The following is a 16746-nucleotide window of genomic DNA, read 5'->3' on the forward strand; positions in this document are numbered from 1 at the left end:
AGATAATGTTTGTCAGCTTGAACAAATTGGGTTTCACGACAGATGATTATCCAGCTTCTCAATTATCACAGATGATTTTTTTTTTAAATAGCAAAATTTGTACTCATTTAGCAGTTCAGAAGAATATATTGTTGCAACTGTATAATGACAAGTTGGGAATCGGGAGGAGCCACAGGAGCGGAAGTTTCAGGCCCAGATAAAGGGCCCGAGAGTCGGGAGGAACCAGCTGGTGCAGGGACAAAAAGTTTTAAAAAAATCAAAATCGAAGTGTGACGTCACAGCCAAGCGGATAAGTGATTGGCTGGTGGATTGGCGAGTATTTCTCTTTTCAGTAGGAAACCTTTGGCATTACTGTAAGTAGGAGCTGCAAATAAATGTGTGAGATCTTTATTATCTAAGGAGAGCTGGATAATTAAATCGGCTGTTTGCCGAGTAGCAGCTGGGTGTGTTCTGCTAAGGTTTAGAGTTTAGTTCTACTCGATAGTTGCGAGTGTAACTAGAGGGCTGGCAGGGCAGCTCAGTCCCGTGGATTGCACATCCTGTGGCACGTGGGAAGTCCTGGATGCTTCGCGCAGCCGGGGCGACCATGTGTGCAGGAGGTGTCTCCAGCTGCGCAAACTCGAACTCCGTGTTTTGGAGCTTGAGCGACAGCTGGGGTCACTGCGGTGCATCCGTGAGACTGAGAACTACGTGGATAGCACATTTCTAGAGGCGATCACTCCGCAGCTTAAGAGTGTGCAGGCAGAGAGGGAGTGGGTGACCGCCAGACAGAAGAGGACTAGGCAGGTAGTGCAGCAGTCCAGAGTCCACCTTGCTATCCAACCGGTACTCTGTTCTGAGTACCAGTGGGGGCGATGGTGCCTCTGGGAAATGCAGCCAGAGCCAAGTCCATGGCACCACTGGTGGGAGGAGGAAGAATGGAAGAACTATAGTGGTAGGGGATTCAATAGTTCGGGGAGCAGACAGGCGTTTCTGCGACCGCAGACGTGACTCCAGGATGGTATGTTGCCTCCATGGTGCCAGGGGCATTCTTGGGGGGGGGGGGGGGGCGGGGAGAGAAAGAGGGTGAACAGCCAGAGGTCGTGGTCCACATCGCTACCAATGATATGGGTAGGAAGAGGGATGAGGTCCTGCAGGCAGAGTTTAGGGAGCTAGGAGATTGAAAAGCAGGACCTCAAAAAGGTAGTAATCTCCGGATTACTTCCAGTGCCACGAGCTAGTGAGTACAGAAATAGGAGGATAGAGCAGATGAATACGTGGCTGGAGAGATGGTGCAGGCGGGAGGACTTTAGTTTCCTGAGGCATTGGGACCGCTTCTGCGGGAGGTGGGACCTGTACAAGCCGGAAGGGTTGCACCTCAACAGAGCCGGGACCAATATCCTCACGGTGGAGGTTTGCTAGTGCTGTTAGGGAGGGTTTAAACTAGCTTGGTAGGGGGATGGGAACCTGAAAATAGATTCAGTAGGGAGGGGAGTAAAGCTGGAATTAGAAAGCAAAAATAAAGAAAGAAAGTGCGTTTGAAGGAGAGAGGAAACAAGAAGGGAAAAAGGGTAAAAAAACAAAAAGGCACTTTGTCTAAATGCACGTAGCATTTGCAACAAAATAGACGAGTTGACGGCACAAATTGAGACAAATCGGTATGATCTGATAGCCATTAGAGACGTGGTTGCAAGGTGACCAGGACTGGGAATTAAATATTCAGGGGTACTTGACAATCCGGAAGGACAGACAAAGGAAAAGGAGGTGGGCAGCTCTATTGATAAAGGATGGAATCGCTGCAAAAGTAAGAAACAATATTGGCTCAAATGATAAGGATGTTAAAATAGTTTGGGTGGAGATAAGGAACAATAAGGGGAAAAAGTCACTGGTGGGCGTAGTCTATTGGCCCCCTAACAGTAGCAACTCTGTTGGTCAGAGCACAAACCAGGAAATAGTGGGGGCTTGTAAAAAGAACAGCAATAATCATGGGCAAATCAAATTGGACAGGGTAGCCTTGAGGAGGAGTTCATTGAGTGCGTAAGGGACGGGTTCCTTGAGCAATATGTAACGGAACCAACCAGGGGGCAGGCTATCTTAGATCTGGTCCTGTGTAATGAGACAGGATTAATAAACAATCTCCTAGTAAAGGATCCCCTCGGAATGAGTGATCATAGCATGATTGAATTTCAAATTCAGATGGAAGGTGAGAAAGTTGGATCTCTAACCAGTGTACTAAGCTTAAATAAAGGAGACTATGAAGGTATGAGGGCAGAGTTGGGTAAAGTAGACTGGGAAAATAGATTAAAGTGTAGGACAGTTGATGAACAGTAATGTACATTTAAGGAGATATTTCACAACACTCAAGAAAAATATATTCCAGTGAGGAGGAAAGGGTGTAGAGAAAAGATAGCCAACCGTGGCTAGCTAAAGAAATAAAAGGAAGGTATCCAATTAAAAACAAGAGAATACAAAGTGGCCAAAACTAGTGGGAGGACAGAAGACTGGGAAGCTTTTAAAAGCCAGCAAAAAACAACTAAAAAAATAATTAAGAAAGGAAAGATAGACTCGGAAAGTAAACTAGCACAAAATATAAAAACAGACAGCAAGAGTTTCTATAGGTATATAAAAAGGAAAAAAAAAAAAAGAGTGGTTAAAGTAAATGTTGGAGAACGAGACCGGGGAATTAGTAATGAGGAACATGGAGATGGCAGAAACTCTGAACAAATATATTGTATCAGTCTTTACGGTAGAGGACGCTAACAATATTCTAACAGTGGATAGTCAAGGGGCTATGGAAGGGGGTGGGGGGAAGAACTTAACATAATCACAATCACTAAGGAGGTGGTACTCAGTAAGATAATGGGACTAAAGGCAGATAAATCCCCTGAGACCTGATGGCTTGCATCCTAGGGTCTTGAGAAGTAGCGACAGGGATTGTGGATGCATTGGTTGTAATTTACCAAAATTCCCTGGATTCTGGGGAGATCCCAGCAGATTGGAAAATTGCAAATGTAACGCCCCTATTTAAAAAAGGAGAGACAGACAAAAAGCAGGAAACTATAGACCTATCATCTGTGGTTGGGAAAATGTTGGAGTCCCTTATTAAAGAAGCAGTAGCAGGTCATTTGGAAAAGCAAAATTCGGTCAGGCAGAGTCAGCATGGATTTATGAAGGGGAAGTCATGTTTGACAAATTTGCTGGAGTTCTCTGAGGATGTAACTAACAGGGATGAGGAGAAATTTCTTCTCTCCGAGGGTTGTAAATCTGTGGAATTTGCTGCCTCAGAGAGCTGTGGAAGCTGGGACATTGAATAAATTTAAGACCGAAATAGACAGTGTCTTAAACGACAAGGGGATAAGGGGAGCAGGTGGGGAAGTGGAGCTGAGTCCATGATCAGCCATGATCTTACTGAATGGCGGAGCAGGCTCAAGGGGCCGTATGGCCTACTCCTGTTCCTATTTCTTATGTTCTTAAGACAACAGAATGGAGCAGGACAAACAGCATAAGAATGGAGACAGGGGAAGGAGGGTTGATGAAAGTTTTTGAAATATATTTACGTCCCCTTACCTGCACACATTGATTGTTACTGTCTGCAATCATAATCTTTCCATTGGTGGATGTTGCCACTCCCTGCAAATTGGTGAATTCCCCTTTATTTCTTCCCTTAGTACCTTCAATGTAACAAAATTTCTTGTTAGGTATGCACAGCAAAGACAAATGTTGCATTATCTGAAATCATTATCATCATTTCTACCAGGATATTTGTAGTAGCAAAATACTCAAATGAATCAGTGAAGTAGTGGTTACATCCTACAGTTTGAAAGAGAATCTTAGCAACACACTGTCCAGAAACAGTGCTGTGGAAATTTACCGCCACATTTCCTCCGCTGTAACCCCAGCAGAGCGTGAGCAGCTCCGAGGAATTACATACGAACATAAGAATTAGGAACAGGAGTAGGCCATCTAGCCCCTCGAGCCTGCTCCGCCATTCAATAAGATCATGGCTGATCTGGCCGTGGACTCAGCTCCACTTACCCGCCCTCTCCCCGTAACCCTCAATTCCCTTATTGGTTAAAAATCTATCTATCTGTAACTTGAATACATTCAATGATAAGCCTCAACTGCTTCCTTGGGCAGAGAATTCCACAGATTCACAACCCTCTGGGAGAAGAAATTCCTTCTCAACTCGGTTTTAAATTGGCTCCCCCGTATTTTGAGGCTGTGCCCCCTAGTTCTAGTCTCCCCTACCAGTGGAAACAACCTCTCTGCCTCTATCTTGTCTATCCCTTTCATGATTTTAAATGTTTCTATAAGATCGCCCCTCATCCTTCTGAACTCCAACGAGTAAAGACCCAGTTTACTCAATCTATCATCATAAGGTAACCCCCTCATCTCCGGAATCAGCCTAGTGAATCGTCTCTGTACTCCCTCCAAAACCAGTATATCCTTCCTTAAGTAAGGTGACCAAAACTGCACGCAGTACTCCAGGTGCGGCCTTACCAATACCCTATACAGTTGCAGCAGGACTTCCCTGCTTTTGTACTCCATCCCTCTCGCAATGAAGGACAACATTCCATTCGCCTTCCTGATTACCTACTGCACCTGCAAACTAACTTTTTGGGATTCATGCACAAGGACCCCCAGGTCCCTCTGCACCTCAGCATGTTGTAATTTCTCCCCATTAAAATAATATTCCCTTTTACTGTTTTTTTTCCCCCAAGGTGGATGACCTCACACTTTCCGACATTGTATTCCATCTGCCAAACCTTCGCCAATTCGCTTAACCTATCCAAATCTCTTTGCAGCCTTTCTGTGTCCTCTACACAACCCGCTTTCCCACTAATCTTAGTGTCATCTGCAAATTTTGTTGCACTACACTCTGTCCCCTCTTCCAGGTCATCGATGTATATTATAAACAGTTGTGGTCCCAGCACCGATCCCTGTGGCACACCACTAACCACCGATTTCCAACCCGAAAAGGACCCATTTATCCCGACTCTCTGCTTTCTGTTCGCCAGCCAATTCTCTATCCATGCTAATACATTTCCTCTGACTCCGCGTATCTCTATCTTCTGCAGTAACCTTTTGTGTGGCACCTTATCGAATGCCTTTTGGAAATCTAAATACACCACATCCATCGGAACACCTCTATCCACCATGCTCGTTATATCCTCAAAGAATTCCAGTAAATTAGTTAAACATGATTTCCCCTTCATGAATCCATGTTGCGTCTGCTTGATTGCACTATTCCTATCTAGATGTCCCACTATTTCTTCCTTAATGATAGTTTCAAGCATTTTCCCCCACTACAGATGTTAAACTAACCAGCCTATAGTTACCTGCCTTTTGTCTGCACCCTTTTTTAAACAGAGACGTTACATTAGCTGCTTTCCAATCCGCTGGTACCTCCCCAGAGTCCAGAGAATTTTGGTAGATTATAATGAATGCATCTGCTATAACTTCCGCCATCTCTTTTAATACCCTGGGATGCATTTCATCAGGACCAGGGGACTTGTCTATCTTGAGTCCCATTAGCCTGTCCAGCACTACCCCCCCTAGTGATAGTCTCAAGGTCCTCCCTTCCCACATTCCTGTGACCAGCAATTTTTGGCATGGTTTTTGTGTCTTCCACTGTGAAGACCGAAGCAAAATAATTGTTTAAGGTCTCAGCCATTTCCACATTTCCCATTATTAAATCCCCCTTCTCATCTTCTAAGGGACCAACATTTACTTTAGTCACTCTTTTCCGTTTTATATATCTTTAAAAGCTTTTACTATCTGTTTTTATGTTTTGCGCAAGTTTACCTTCGTAATCTATCTTTCTTTTCTTTATTGCTTTTTTAATCATTCTTTACTGTTTAAAATTTTCCCAATCCTCCAGTTTCCCATTAACCTTGGCCACCTTATACGCATTGGTCTTTGATTTGATACTCTCCTTTATTTCCTTGGTTATCCACGGCTGGTTATCCCTTCTCTTACCGCCCTTCTTTTTCACTGGAATATATTTTTGTTGCGCACTATGAAAGAGCTCCTTAAAAGTCCTCCACTGTTCCTCAATTGTGCCACCGTTTAGTCTGTGTTTCCAGTCTACTTTAGCCAACTCTGCCCTCATCCCACTGTAGTCCCCTTTGTTTAAGCATAGTACGCTCGTTTCTGACACAACTTCCTCACCCTCAATCTGTATTACAAATTCAACCATACAGTGATCACTCATTCCGAGAGGATCTTTTACTAGGAGATCGTTTATTTTTCCTGTCTCATTACACAGGACCAGATCTAAGATAGCTTGCTCCCTTGTAGGTTCTGTTACATACTGTTCTAAGAAACAATCCCGTATGCATTCTATGAATTCCTCCTCCAGGCTACCCCGTGCGATTTGAGTTGACCAATCGATATGTAGATTAAAATCTCCCATGACTACTGCCGTTCCTTTTTCACATGCCTCCATTATTCCCTTGATTATTGCCCACCCCACCATGAAGTTATTATTTGGGGGCCTATAAACTACGCCCACCAGTGACTTTTTCCCCTTACTATCTCTAATCTCCACCCACAATGATTCAACATTTTGTTCATTAGAGCCAATATCGTCTCTCACAACTGCCCTGATATCATCCTTTATTAACAGAGCTACCTCACCTTTCCCTTCTTGTCTATCTTTCCGAATCGTCAGATACCCCTGTATGTTTAATTCCCAGTCTTGGCCACCCTGCAACCATGTTTCTGTAATGGCCACCAAATCATACCCATTTGTAATGATTTGTGCCGTCAACTCATTTACTTTATTTCGAATGCTGCGTGCATTTAGGTAGAGTGTTTTGATCCTAGTTTTTAAAACCATGATTTTTAGTTTTGACCCCTCCTGCAGCCCCTTTATATTCAGTGGCCCTTTTTGTTTTTTGCCTTGGGTTTCTCTGCCCTCCACTTTTACTCATCTCCTTTCTGTCTTTTGCTTTTGTCTCCTTGCATTGGTTCCCATCCCCCTGCCATATTAGTTTAACTCCTCCCCAACAGCATTAGCAAACACTCCCCCCTAGGACATTGGTTCCAGTCCTGCCCAGGTGCAGACCGTCCGGTTTGTACTGGTCCCACTTCCCCCAGAACCTGTTGCAATGCCCCAGGAATTTGAATCCCTCCCTGCTGCACCACTGCTCAAGCCACATATTCATCTGCGCTATCCTGCAATTCCTACTCTGACTAGCACGTGGCACTGGTAGCAATCCCGAGATGACTACTTTTGAGGTCCTACTTTTTAAATTTAGCTCGTAGCTCCTTAAATTCGTCTCGTAGGACCTCATCCCTTTTTTTTTTAACCTATGTCGTTGGTACCAACGTGCACCACGACAACTGGCTGTTCTCCCTCCCTTTTTAGAATGTCCTGCATCCACTCTGAGACATCCTTGACCCTTGCACCAGGGAGGCAACATAACATCCTGGAGTCTCGGTTGTGGCCGTAGAAACACCTATCTATTCCCCTTACAATTGAATCCCCTATCACTATCACTCTCCCACTCTTTTTCCTGCCCTCCTGTGCAACAGAACCAGCCACGGTGCCATGAACTTGGCTGCTGCTGCCCTCCCCTGATGAGTCATCCCCTCAACAGTACTCAAAGCGGTGTATCTGTTTTGCAGGGGGATGACCGCAGGGGACCCTTGCACTACCTTCCTTACACTGCTCTTCCTGCTGGTCTTCCATTCCCTAGCTGGCTGTGGACCCTTCACCTGCGGTAAGACCAACTCGCTACACGTACTCACGTCATTCTCAGCATCATGGATACTCCAGAGTGAATCCACCCTCAGCTCCAAATCCGCAACGCGGTCCGTCAGGAGCTGGAGGCGGATACACTTCCGGTGTCCCTGACGCAGATGTAGTCGTCAGGAACACCGGAATTTCCTACTATATCAAACGACGCCATAGGGGACTCCACAGGGCTGTATTTGGTACACTATCACTAAAGCAGATAATTTCATTAAAACTGAATCTAAAGTATTGACACAGTCACCATAACAAAAAACAGATTATCTGGTCATTATCACATTGCTGTTTGTGCGAGCATGCTTGTGCACAAATTGGCTGCAGCGTTTCCCACATTACAACAGTGATTACACTGTAAAGCACTTTGAGATGTCCGGTGGTCATGAAAGGTGCTATATAAATCCAAGTCTTTCTTTCTGTAAATCCAGGTCCAATGCCTGTTTAGGATCCCAAAACAAAATTATTCAGAACAGGGCGGAGCATGCGCCACTAGTTGTTCCAGGTCTTCACAAAAAGGGAAGTAAATTTTTTTTTCAGATTAATTTCGGTGGAGCCAGGAGCTACTTAGGGACCGCTTGGTCGCAATCCCTTAGGCCCCGTGCGCCGGGCTGCATCAGGACGCCTAATTGGTGTCTGCAGCTCGCTGGTTTCATGCAGATGAGGCCCAAGGCCCAATTTTGATCGAGTCTCGGGCTTATAGCACGATCGAGCCGCCCATTTTGTTCTGCAAACTGATGCTATTCAAATTTCTCCCCAGGCTGCAGTGAGGTTTGGGGAGCCGGGGGGGAAAGAGAGAAGAGAAAGTGAAAGCGTTTTTTAAAATCTACATACCAACTCTAAAGATTAAGTCATCTTCAATTGGATTCTCTTTTCTTTTTCCAGTGCTGTACATGCTAGCTGGTCGTTTTACAGCCTTCTGTTTCACATGCCCACTGCCAGGTGACTTCACACGTCGTTTGACCCCATCAGACGTTGGAGAAAGATCAGTGGGTTTGACAACCCTCAACTTAAATGGACTTCCCTTAATATGCTGATCGTAAAGTCTGAGTGCGAGTGTAAAGTCACCCTCCTTTTGTTCTTTCTGAATGGTATAAAGGAAGTCATAGGTGCCATTTTTATTGTCAAGTATCTCCCCATCGACCACACTACCATCAGGAGATGCAATTTCGGCACTTAGGCATGCATTTCCAGTTTTCACAAGTTCTCCATCTTTATCCTTTGTTGTTATAGTAACAGATGTAGGATGACCAATCACGCAGTGTCTCAGTCCCTCGCCTGTCGCAACAGTCTCATAGGCCACTGCATTTGTGGTGATTATGGTACCTAAATTATGAATGGATTTCTTAAGTCCTTCAGTTTCCACCACAAACTCCAGCTGATCATTTTCTTGGGGTTGTAAAGGAAACTCCTGAACAGCTAGTTCATTTAACCTATCACCCATTTGCTTCTTAACTAAAAGAACTTCAGTTTCTGTCCCATGGTTTAGAGCTTGCTCAGTGAAGTTGCAACTACTCTTGATGCTTTCCTGACCCTGCAGTAGTGAATCCAGTTGTGCTTGGAGGACCTGTAACAAAAAATTAAAAAAATATCTGTACACCTCATTTTAAAATGCTCAAATCTCAGTAAATTGCATTTCTTTCACTGAAGTAGAGAGTACAACCCACAAAACAAACTTGCCCCCTGTGAACATTCGTGAAAGGTTAATGGCTAATGAATAGTTAATGCATCAATTGAGAAAGGAAAATTGTTGTTCAGATCAGACAAGGCAATGCAACTCAAAGATAATATACAAATCGTGGTTCACAAACAACTAAGAGGTTGGAGATGTCAGCATACCAACATCTTACATAAGCACCATGCCACCTTCCATGAAGGCAAGTTTATAATAATGATATTCTTATTTCTACTGGACTCATGCCTCCAACTAGATGTAGCCTATTTGATTGTGATGCCTTAGTCATTAAAAATATTGTGTGAATGTGTTAGATTTAGAGATTCCCATCTTCCAAGGGAGTTATCAATTGACTAAAGGTTACTAGATCGACCAGAGTTTAAGAATTACTTCCAACAGAAGTAGAAGTTTGTTATGAATGAATTCCATCATTTTTATAGTACATGGAGATCTCAAGATTAAATTAAAAAGGATACTATACATCTAAAATGCTGGTCAACAACTTTCATTTATGCAATGCTTTTAATGCTAAAATAAATCCCACGTTGCTGTAAAGGCAAGGGAGGAGATATTAGGAAGGTAGATCAAAAAGCTTGGTAAACTAGGTGGGTTTTACAGAGGGTCTTAAAGAAGAGGGAGGTGGAGCGCCAGAGAAGGGATTCCAGAGTGCAAGGTCTAGGCAGCTGAAGGCACATCAATGGTGGGGGTGGGGGGAATAGTAAATTTAGAGGAGGTTATATTGATGGGGAAGAACAAGGCCATGTGGGATTTGAACACAAGGAAAAAAACTTTAGATGTGAGGCATTGGGGAAACCAGGAGCCAATTTTGGTCACCAAGGTCAGCTGTGATGAGCATAGAAACATAGAAAATAGGTGCAGGAGCAGGCCATTCAGCCCTTCTAGCCTGCACCGCCATTCAATGAGTTCATGGCTGAACATGAAACTTCAGTACCCCCTTCCTGCTTTCTCGCCATAACCCTTGATCCCCCGAGTAGTAAGGACTTCATCTAACTCCCTTTTGAATATATTTAGTGAATTGGCCTCAACTACTTTCTGTGGTAGAGAATTCCACAGGTTCACCACTCTCTGGGTGAAGAAGTTTCTCCTCATCTCGGTCCTAAATGGCTTACCCCTTATCCTCAGACTGTGACCCCTGGTTCTGGACTTCCCCAACATTGGGAACATTCTTTCTGCATCTAACCTGTCTAAACCCGTCAGAATTTTAAACGTTTCTATGAGGTCCCCTCTCACTCTTCTGAACTCCAGTGAATACAAGCCCAGTTGATCCAATCTTTCTTGATAGTTCAGTCCCGCCATCCCGGGAATCAGTCTGGTGAACCTTCGCTGCACTCCCTCAATAGCAAGAATGTCCTTCCTCAAGTTAGGAGACCAAAACTGTACACAATACTCCAGGTGTGGCCTCACCAAGGCCCTGTACAACTGTAGCAACACCTCCCTGCCCCTGTATTCAAATCCCCTCGCTATGAAGGCCAACATGCCATTTGCTTTCTTAACCGCCTGCTGTACCTGCATGCTAACCTTCAATGACTGATGTACCATGACACCCAGGTCTCGTTGCACCTTCCCTTTTCCTAATCTGTCACCATTCAGATAATAGTCTGTCTCTCTGTTTTTACCACCAAAGTGGATAACCTCACATTTATCCACATTATACTTCATCTGCCATGCATTTGCCCACTCACCTAACCTATCCAAGTCACTCTGCAGCCTAATAGCATCCTCCTCGCAGCTCACACTGCCACCCAACTTAGTATCATCCGCAAATTTGGAGATACTGCATTTAATCCCCTTGTCTAAATCATTAATGTACAATGTAAACAGCTGGGGCCCCAGCACAGAACCTTGCGGCACTCCACTAGTCACTGCCTGCCATTCTGAAAAGTACCCGTTTACTCCTACTCTTTGCTTCCTGTCTGACAACCAGTTCTCAATCCACGTCAGCACACTACCCCCAATCCCATGTGCTTTAACTTTGCACATTAATCTCTTGTGTGGGACCTTGTCGAAAGCCTTCTGAAAGTCCAAATATACCACATCAACTGGTTCTCCTTTGTCCACTTTACTGGAAACATCCTCAAAAAATTCCAGAAGATTTGTCAAGCATGATTTCCCTTTCACAAATCCATGCTGACTTGGACCTATCATGTCACCATTTTCCAGATGCACTGCTATGACATCCTTAATAATTGATTCCATCATTTTACCCACTACTGAGGTCAGGCTGACCGGTCTATAATTCCCTGTTTTCTCTCTCCCTCCTTTTTTAAAAAGTGGGGTTACATTGGCTACCCTCCACTCGATAGGAACTGATCCAGAGTCAATGGAATGTTGGAAAATGACTGTCAATGCATCCGCTATTTCCAAGGCCACCTCCTTAAGTACTCTAGGATGCAGTCCATCAGGCCCTGGGGATTTATCGGCCTTCAATCCCATCAATTTCCCCAACACAATTTCCCGACTAATAAAGATTTTCCTCAGTTCCCCCTCCTTACTAGACCCTCTGACCCCTTTTATATCCGGAAGGTTGTTTGTATCCTCCTTAGTGAATACCGAACCAAAGTACTTGTTCAATTGGTCTGCCATTTCTTTGTTCCCCGTTATGACTTCCCCTGATTCTGACTGCAGGGGACCTACGTTTGTCTTCACCAACCTTTTTCTCTTTACATACCTATAGAAACTTTTGCAATCCGCCTTAATGTTCCCTGCAAGCTTCTTCTCGTACTCCATTTTCCCTGCCCTAATCAAACCCTTTGTCCTCCTCTGCTGAGTTCTAAATTTCTCCCAGTCCCCAGGTTCGCTGCTATTTCTGGCCAATTTGTATGCCACTTCCTTGGCTTTAATACTATCCCTGATTTCCCTAGATAGCCACGGTTGAGCCACCTTCCCTTTTTTATTTTTACGCCAGACAGGAATGTACAATTGTTGTAATTCATCCATGCGGTCTCTAAATGTCTGCCATTGCCCATCCACAGTCAACCCCCTAAGTATCATTCGCCAATCTATCCTAGCCAATTCACGCCTCATACCTTCAAAGTTACCCTTCTTTAAGTTCTGGACCATGGTCTCTGAAATTACTGTTTCATTCTCCATCCTAATGCAGAATTCCACCATATTATGGTCACTCTTCCCCAAGGGGCCTTGCACAACGAGATTGCTAATTAATCCTCTCTCATTACACAACACCCAGTCTAAGATGGCCTCCCCCCTAGTTGGTTCCTCAACATATTGGTCTAGAAAACCATCCCTTATGCACTCCAGGAAATCGTCCTCCACCGTATTGCTTCCAGTTTGGCTAGCCCAATCTATGTGCATATTAAAGTCACCCATTATAACAGCTACACCTTTATTGCATGCACCCCTAATTTCCTGTTTGATGCCCTCCCCAACATCCCTATTACTGTTTGGAGGTCTGTACACAACTCCTACTAACGTTTTTTGCCCTTTGGTGTTCTGCAGCTCTACCCATATAGTGAAACTTGCTGCAGAATTGATACAATATGGCTGGCAAGGGTTTTCAATGAACTGAAGCTTGGAGGTTGAAAAGGGGAAGCTTCATTGGGATGTCGATGTAGGGGTTTTTATACTCTATTCCTCTTAATAAAGCCAAGGATCCCATACGTTTGTTCTTTTGATAAACAGTCTTCTCAACTTGTCCCGCCACCTTCAAAGATTTTTGTGTATGTACATCCCAGGTCTTTATGATCCTGCATCCCCTTTAAAATTGTACCATTTAGCTCATATTGCCTCTCCTCATTCTTCCTACTAAAATGTATCTCTTCATTTACAGGAAAACATTTGCAGGGCTAAGGGGAAAGAGCAGGGGACTGGGATTAATTGTATAGCTCTACCAAAGAGCTGGCACAAGTGCAATGGGACGAAGGCCTCTTTCTGTGATGTATCATTCTATGATTCACAGTTTTCGGCATTAAATTTAATCTGCCATGTGTCTGCCCATTTCACCACCATGCTCTGAAATCTGTTATTATTCTCCTCATTGCCTTTCGTTTCGTATCAGGAGGTGATTACATGAGTTGTTATGTTTGTGTTTTAATTACAGAATTGTTGCAAAATATTAAATTGCCACAAAAAATTCCACTGGTGCTCATGAATAATTGCATGGCTTTTCTGGGCATCCAATAGGTCAGATTTATGTGCATCTGAGGCAGTGCATGTGTGTAGGAGAGGTGAGTGAAGAAGAAGGCAGTTGATTTTACACTCCCAGCCACCAATTCCTCAGCAATGTTCCCCCAATGAAAGTCAGCAGCCTTCCACCAGCCACGCTGCAGCCACTAGGGTAGCACTGTGTGACATCAATAGGCTAGGCAAAGACACACACAAGATGGTTACTGAGGGAATGCATAAGGATGATGAATTGATTTTTTTATGTCATATTGGAGAGGTAGAGGTATAAAGTTGGCTTGGAAAGTTTGCTTTGTGGTAGCTTTTATATCTGCAGTGTGGCTAAGAGGAAGCTGTGATGGTCCCTTTGGAGACAGAGCTGGGTGAACATAATTGGAATGGATCGCAAGCAGAGTTGAAGATTTGGCGGGAGCAGAAACCAGTGGAGAGGAAGAAGGCAGTTGAGACAGTTAACTGAAAAGGAGCAGTGGAGCCACAGAACCCAAGGACTCCAAATTAATAGGCTAAGGAGTGAATCTGCGGGAGAGCGAGGAGCGGCCGGAAATAAAGATAAGCCCCAGAGCCCGGAGGGAGTGTGAGCGTTAGGAGGAAAGGTTAATAAAAAAATCCTAAAAAGTGACATCAGCAGAAGGGAAGGAGCTGATTAGTGAATAGCTGGTGATGGAGTCTGGAGTTTATTTCTGTTAAGTTAGATAATAGTCTATTAAATAAAGGCATGGCAGGGCACCTCAAGTCCTGTGGAATGTAATCTTGTGCCTTGTGGGAACTCCAGGACGCTTCCCGTGTCCTGGGCAACCACATGTGCAGGAAGTGTTGTCAGCTGGAGGAGCTCAAGCCCCAGGTTTTGGAGCTTGAGCAGTAACTGATGTCAGATCTGTGAGGCAGTGAGCTACATGGTAGCACATTTCAAGAGATGGTTACCCCGCAGTGCAAGAGTGTACAGGCAGAGAAGGAATGGGTGCACACCAGACAGACAAGGAGAACCAGGCAGGTAAGTGCAAGAGTCCCCCGAGTACATCTCACTTTCTAACCGGTACAGAATACTGGTGAGGGCAATGGTTCCTCTGGGGAGTACAGCCAGAGCCAAGTCCATGGGGAGGAGGAAGATTGGGAAAGCAATAGTGATAGGGTAGGCTAGTGCTGTTGGGGACGGTTTGAATCAATTTGACAGTGGGACGGCCACCTGCAGCATTACAAAGAAGAAACAAGGTGCACAAACAATTAAAAAAAAAAGACAAGGTGCACAAAGGATTGGGAAGGACAGATAGCACTAGAGTAGGAAATAGTACAGTATTAGGTGGGGTCAGACTAAGAATACAAGAAGGCCTAAGGTAGGTTTACAGTGCATGTGTATAAATGCACAGAATGTGGTAAATAAGATTGGTGAGCTGCAGGCACAAATAGCCACATGAGAATATGATGTAATGGCGATAACTGAGACCTGGCTCAATAAAGGGGCAGGATTGGGCACTGAATATTCCTGATACAAAGTGGTGTTCAGGAAAAGTAGGGAAGGAAAGAAAGGAGGTAGGGCGACAGTATTGGCTAAGGAGAATATTACAGTGTCGGAGAGAGAGGATGTCCCGGAGGAGTCAAAGACAGAATCTATTTGGTTCGAGTTAAGAAACAATAGAGGTGCCATTACACTACTACATGTATTCTATAGGCCACCGACTAGTGGGATGTATATACAGCAGTAAATTTGCAGGGAAATTACAGAGAGGTGCAAGAACTGCAGAGTAGTGATAATGGGGGACTTCCGAATACAGACTGGGATAATAGTGTAAAGGGCAGGGGGGGGTGGGGGGGTGCGCAGAGGGGAGAATTTCTGAAGTGTTCAGGAGAACTTTTTGATCAGTACATTTCCAGCCGATTGAGGAAGGCATTGCTGGATCTGATTCTGGGGAATCAGGTGGGTCAAGTGGAGCAATTGTCGGTAGGTGAACATTTAGGGAACAGTGATCACGGTATCATAAGGTTCAGATTAGCTATGGAAAAAGACAGTGAACAATCCAGAGTAAAAATACTTAATTGGAGGAAGGCCAATTTCAGAGGGTTGAGAATGGATCTGGCCCAGGTAAATTGGAATCAAAGATTGGCAGGCAAAATTGTAGTGGAACGATGGGCTGCCTTTAAAGAGGAGATGGTTCAGGTACAGTTGAGGTACATTCTGTTGTGTTCCTGACACCGATGAGACTGCACACAGGGAGGTTAAAGTAACAGTGACCTCAGTCTTTATTAAGATACTCCAGAGTGAGGAACAGGCCTTAGGGACCGGCTTATATACAGTGCTCCCAAGGGATGCTGGGATCCCTTGGGACTTCAGGAGATGCGCTCCCTGGTGGTGGAACATGGGAGTGCATGCTTTACAGATACACAACATCATCATCACCACCCACCGCCCACCCCCCCACCCCCCCACCCAAAGTGAAAACTATTTACAAGGCGAGGTGGTCGGGAGCCTTCCTTTCCCTGGTGGACTGCCTCGGTACAAATGTCTGTTCTGGTGTGTTGGCTGTGCCCTCGCTGGGCTGGCGTATTGTTGGCCCTGCAGGGTTCAATTTTCTGATTCGGGGTGGTGTCGTTGATCCTTGGGTGCGTGTTGTGGGCTCGAAAAAGGTGGTGTCTGCTGTGGGTTGTTCAGCGTAGTCTGAACCGCAGCCTCGTTTGGTCCAGGTGCTTTCTGCAAATTTTTCCATTGTCTAGTTTGACTACAAACATCCTACTCCCTTCTTTAGCCATCACTGTGCCCGTGATCCACTTGGGACCATGTCCATAGTTGAGCACATACACAGGGTCATTCAGATCAATTTCCCGTGACACAGTGGCGCGACTATGGTTTACATTTTGTTGCTGCCGCCTGCTCTCTACCTGATCATGTAGGTTGGGGTGAACTAGCGAGAGTCTGGTTTTAAGTGTCCTTTTCATGAGTAGCTCAGCCGGGGGCACCCCTGTGAGCGAGTGGGGTCTCAAGCGGTAGCTGAGCAGTACTCGGGACAGGCGGGTTTGGAGTAAGCCTTCTGTGACTCGTTTAAGGCTCTGTTTGATTGTTTGTACTGCCCGCTCTGCCTGCCCATTGGAGGTTGGTTTAAACGGGCCTGAGGTGACATGTTTGATCCCATTGCGGGTCATGAATTCTTTAAATTCGGCACTGGTGAAACATGGCCCATTGTCACGG

General features: G+C 44.9%; 1 protein-coding gene and 1 long non-coding RNA gene across 3 annotated transcripts in view; one reads left to right on the forward strand and one right to left on the reverse strand.

The window, feature by feature from the left end:
- Positions 1 to 16746, forward strand: part of LOC139246611 (uncharacterized) — a 62460-nt gene that overhangs the window by 24918 nt on the left and 20796 nt on the right. The window contains exon 3 of one of the 2 annotated variants that reach the window (XR_011590433.1): positions 8618 to 9945. The exons of the other annotated variant lie outside the window; for it this stretch is intronic. This is a non-coding gene — a long non-coding RNA (uncharacterized lncRNA). Of the gene's footprint in view, positions 1 to 8617; positions 9946 to 16746 lie in introns of those variants that run through there. 2 annotated transcript variants of the gene reach the window in all.
- Positions 1 to 16746, reverse strand: part of trim2a (tripartite motif containing 2a) — a 163426-nt gene that overhangs the window by 15204 nt on the left and 131476 nt on the right. Inside the window, exon 7 of the mRNA XM_070871425.1 lies at positions 3547 to 3650. Coding sequence (XP_070727526.1) covers positions 3547 to 3650 — 104 coding nt within the window. The remainder of the gene's footprint in view (positions 1 to 3546; positions 3651 to 16746) is intronic.

This window comes from Pristiophorus japonicus, chromosome 2, assembly GCF_044704955.1.
Source record: "Pristiophorus japonicus isolate sPriJap1 chromosome 2, sPriJap1.hap1, whole genome shotgun sequence".
Lineage (NCBI taxonomy): Eukaryota > Metazoa > Chordata > Chondrichthyes > Pristiophoridae > Pristiophorus > Pristiophorus japonicus.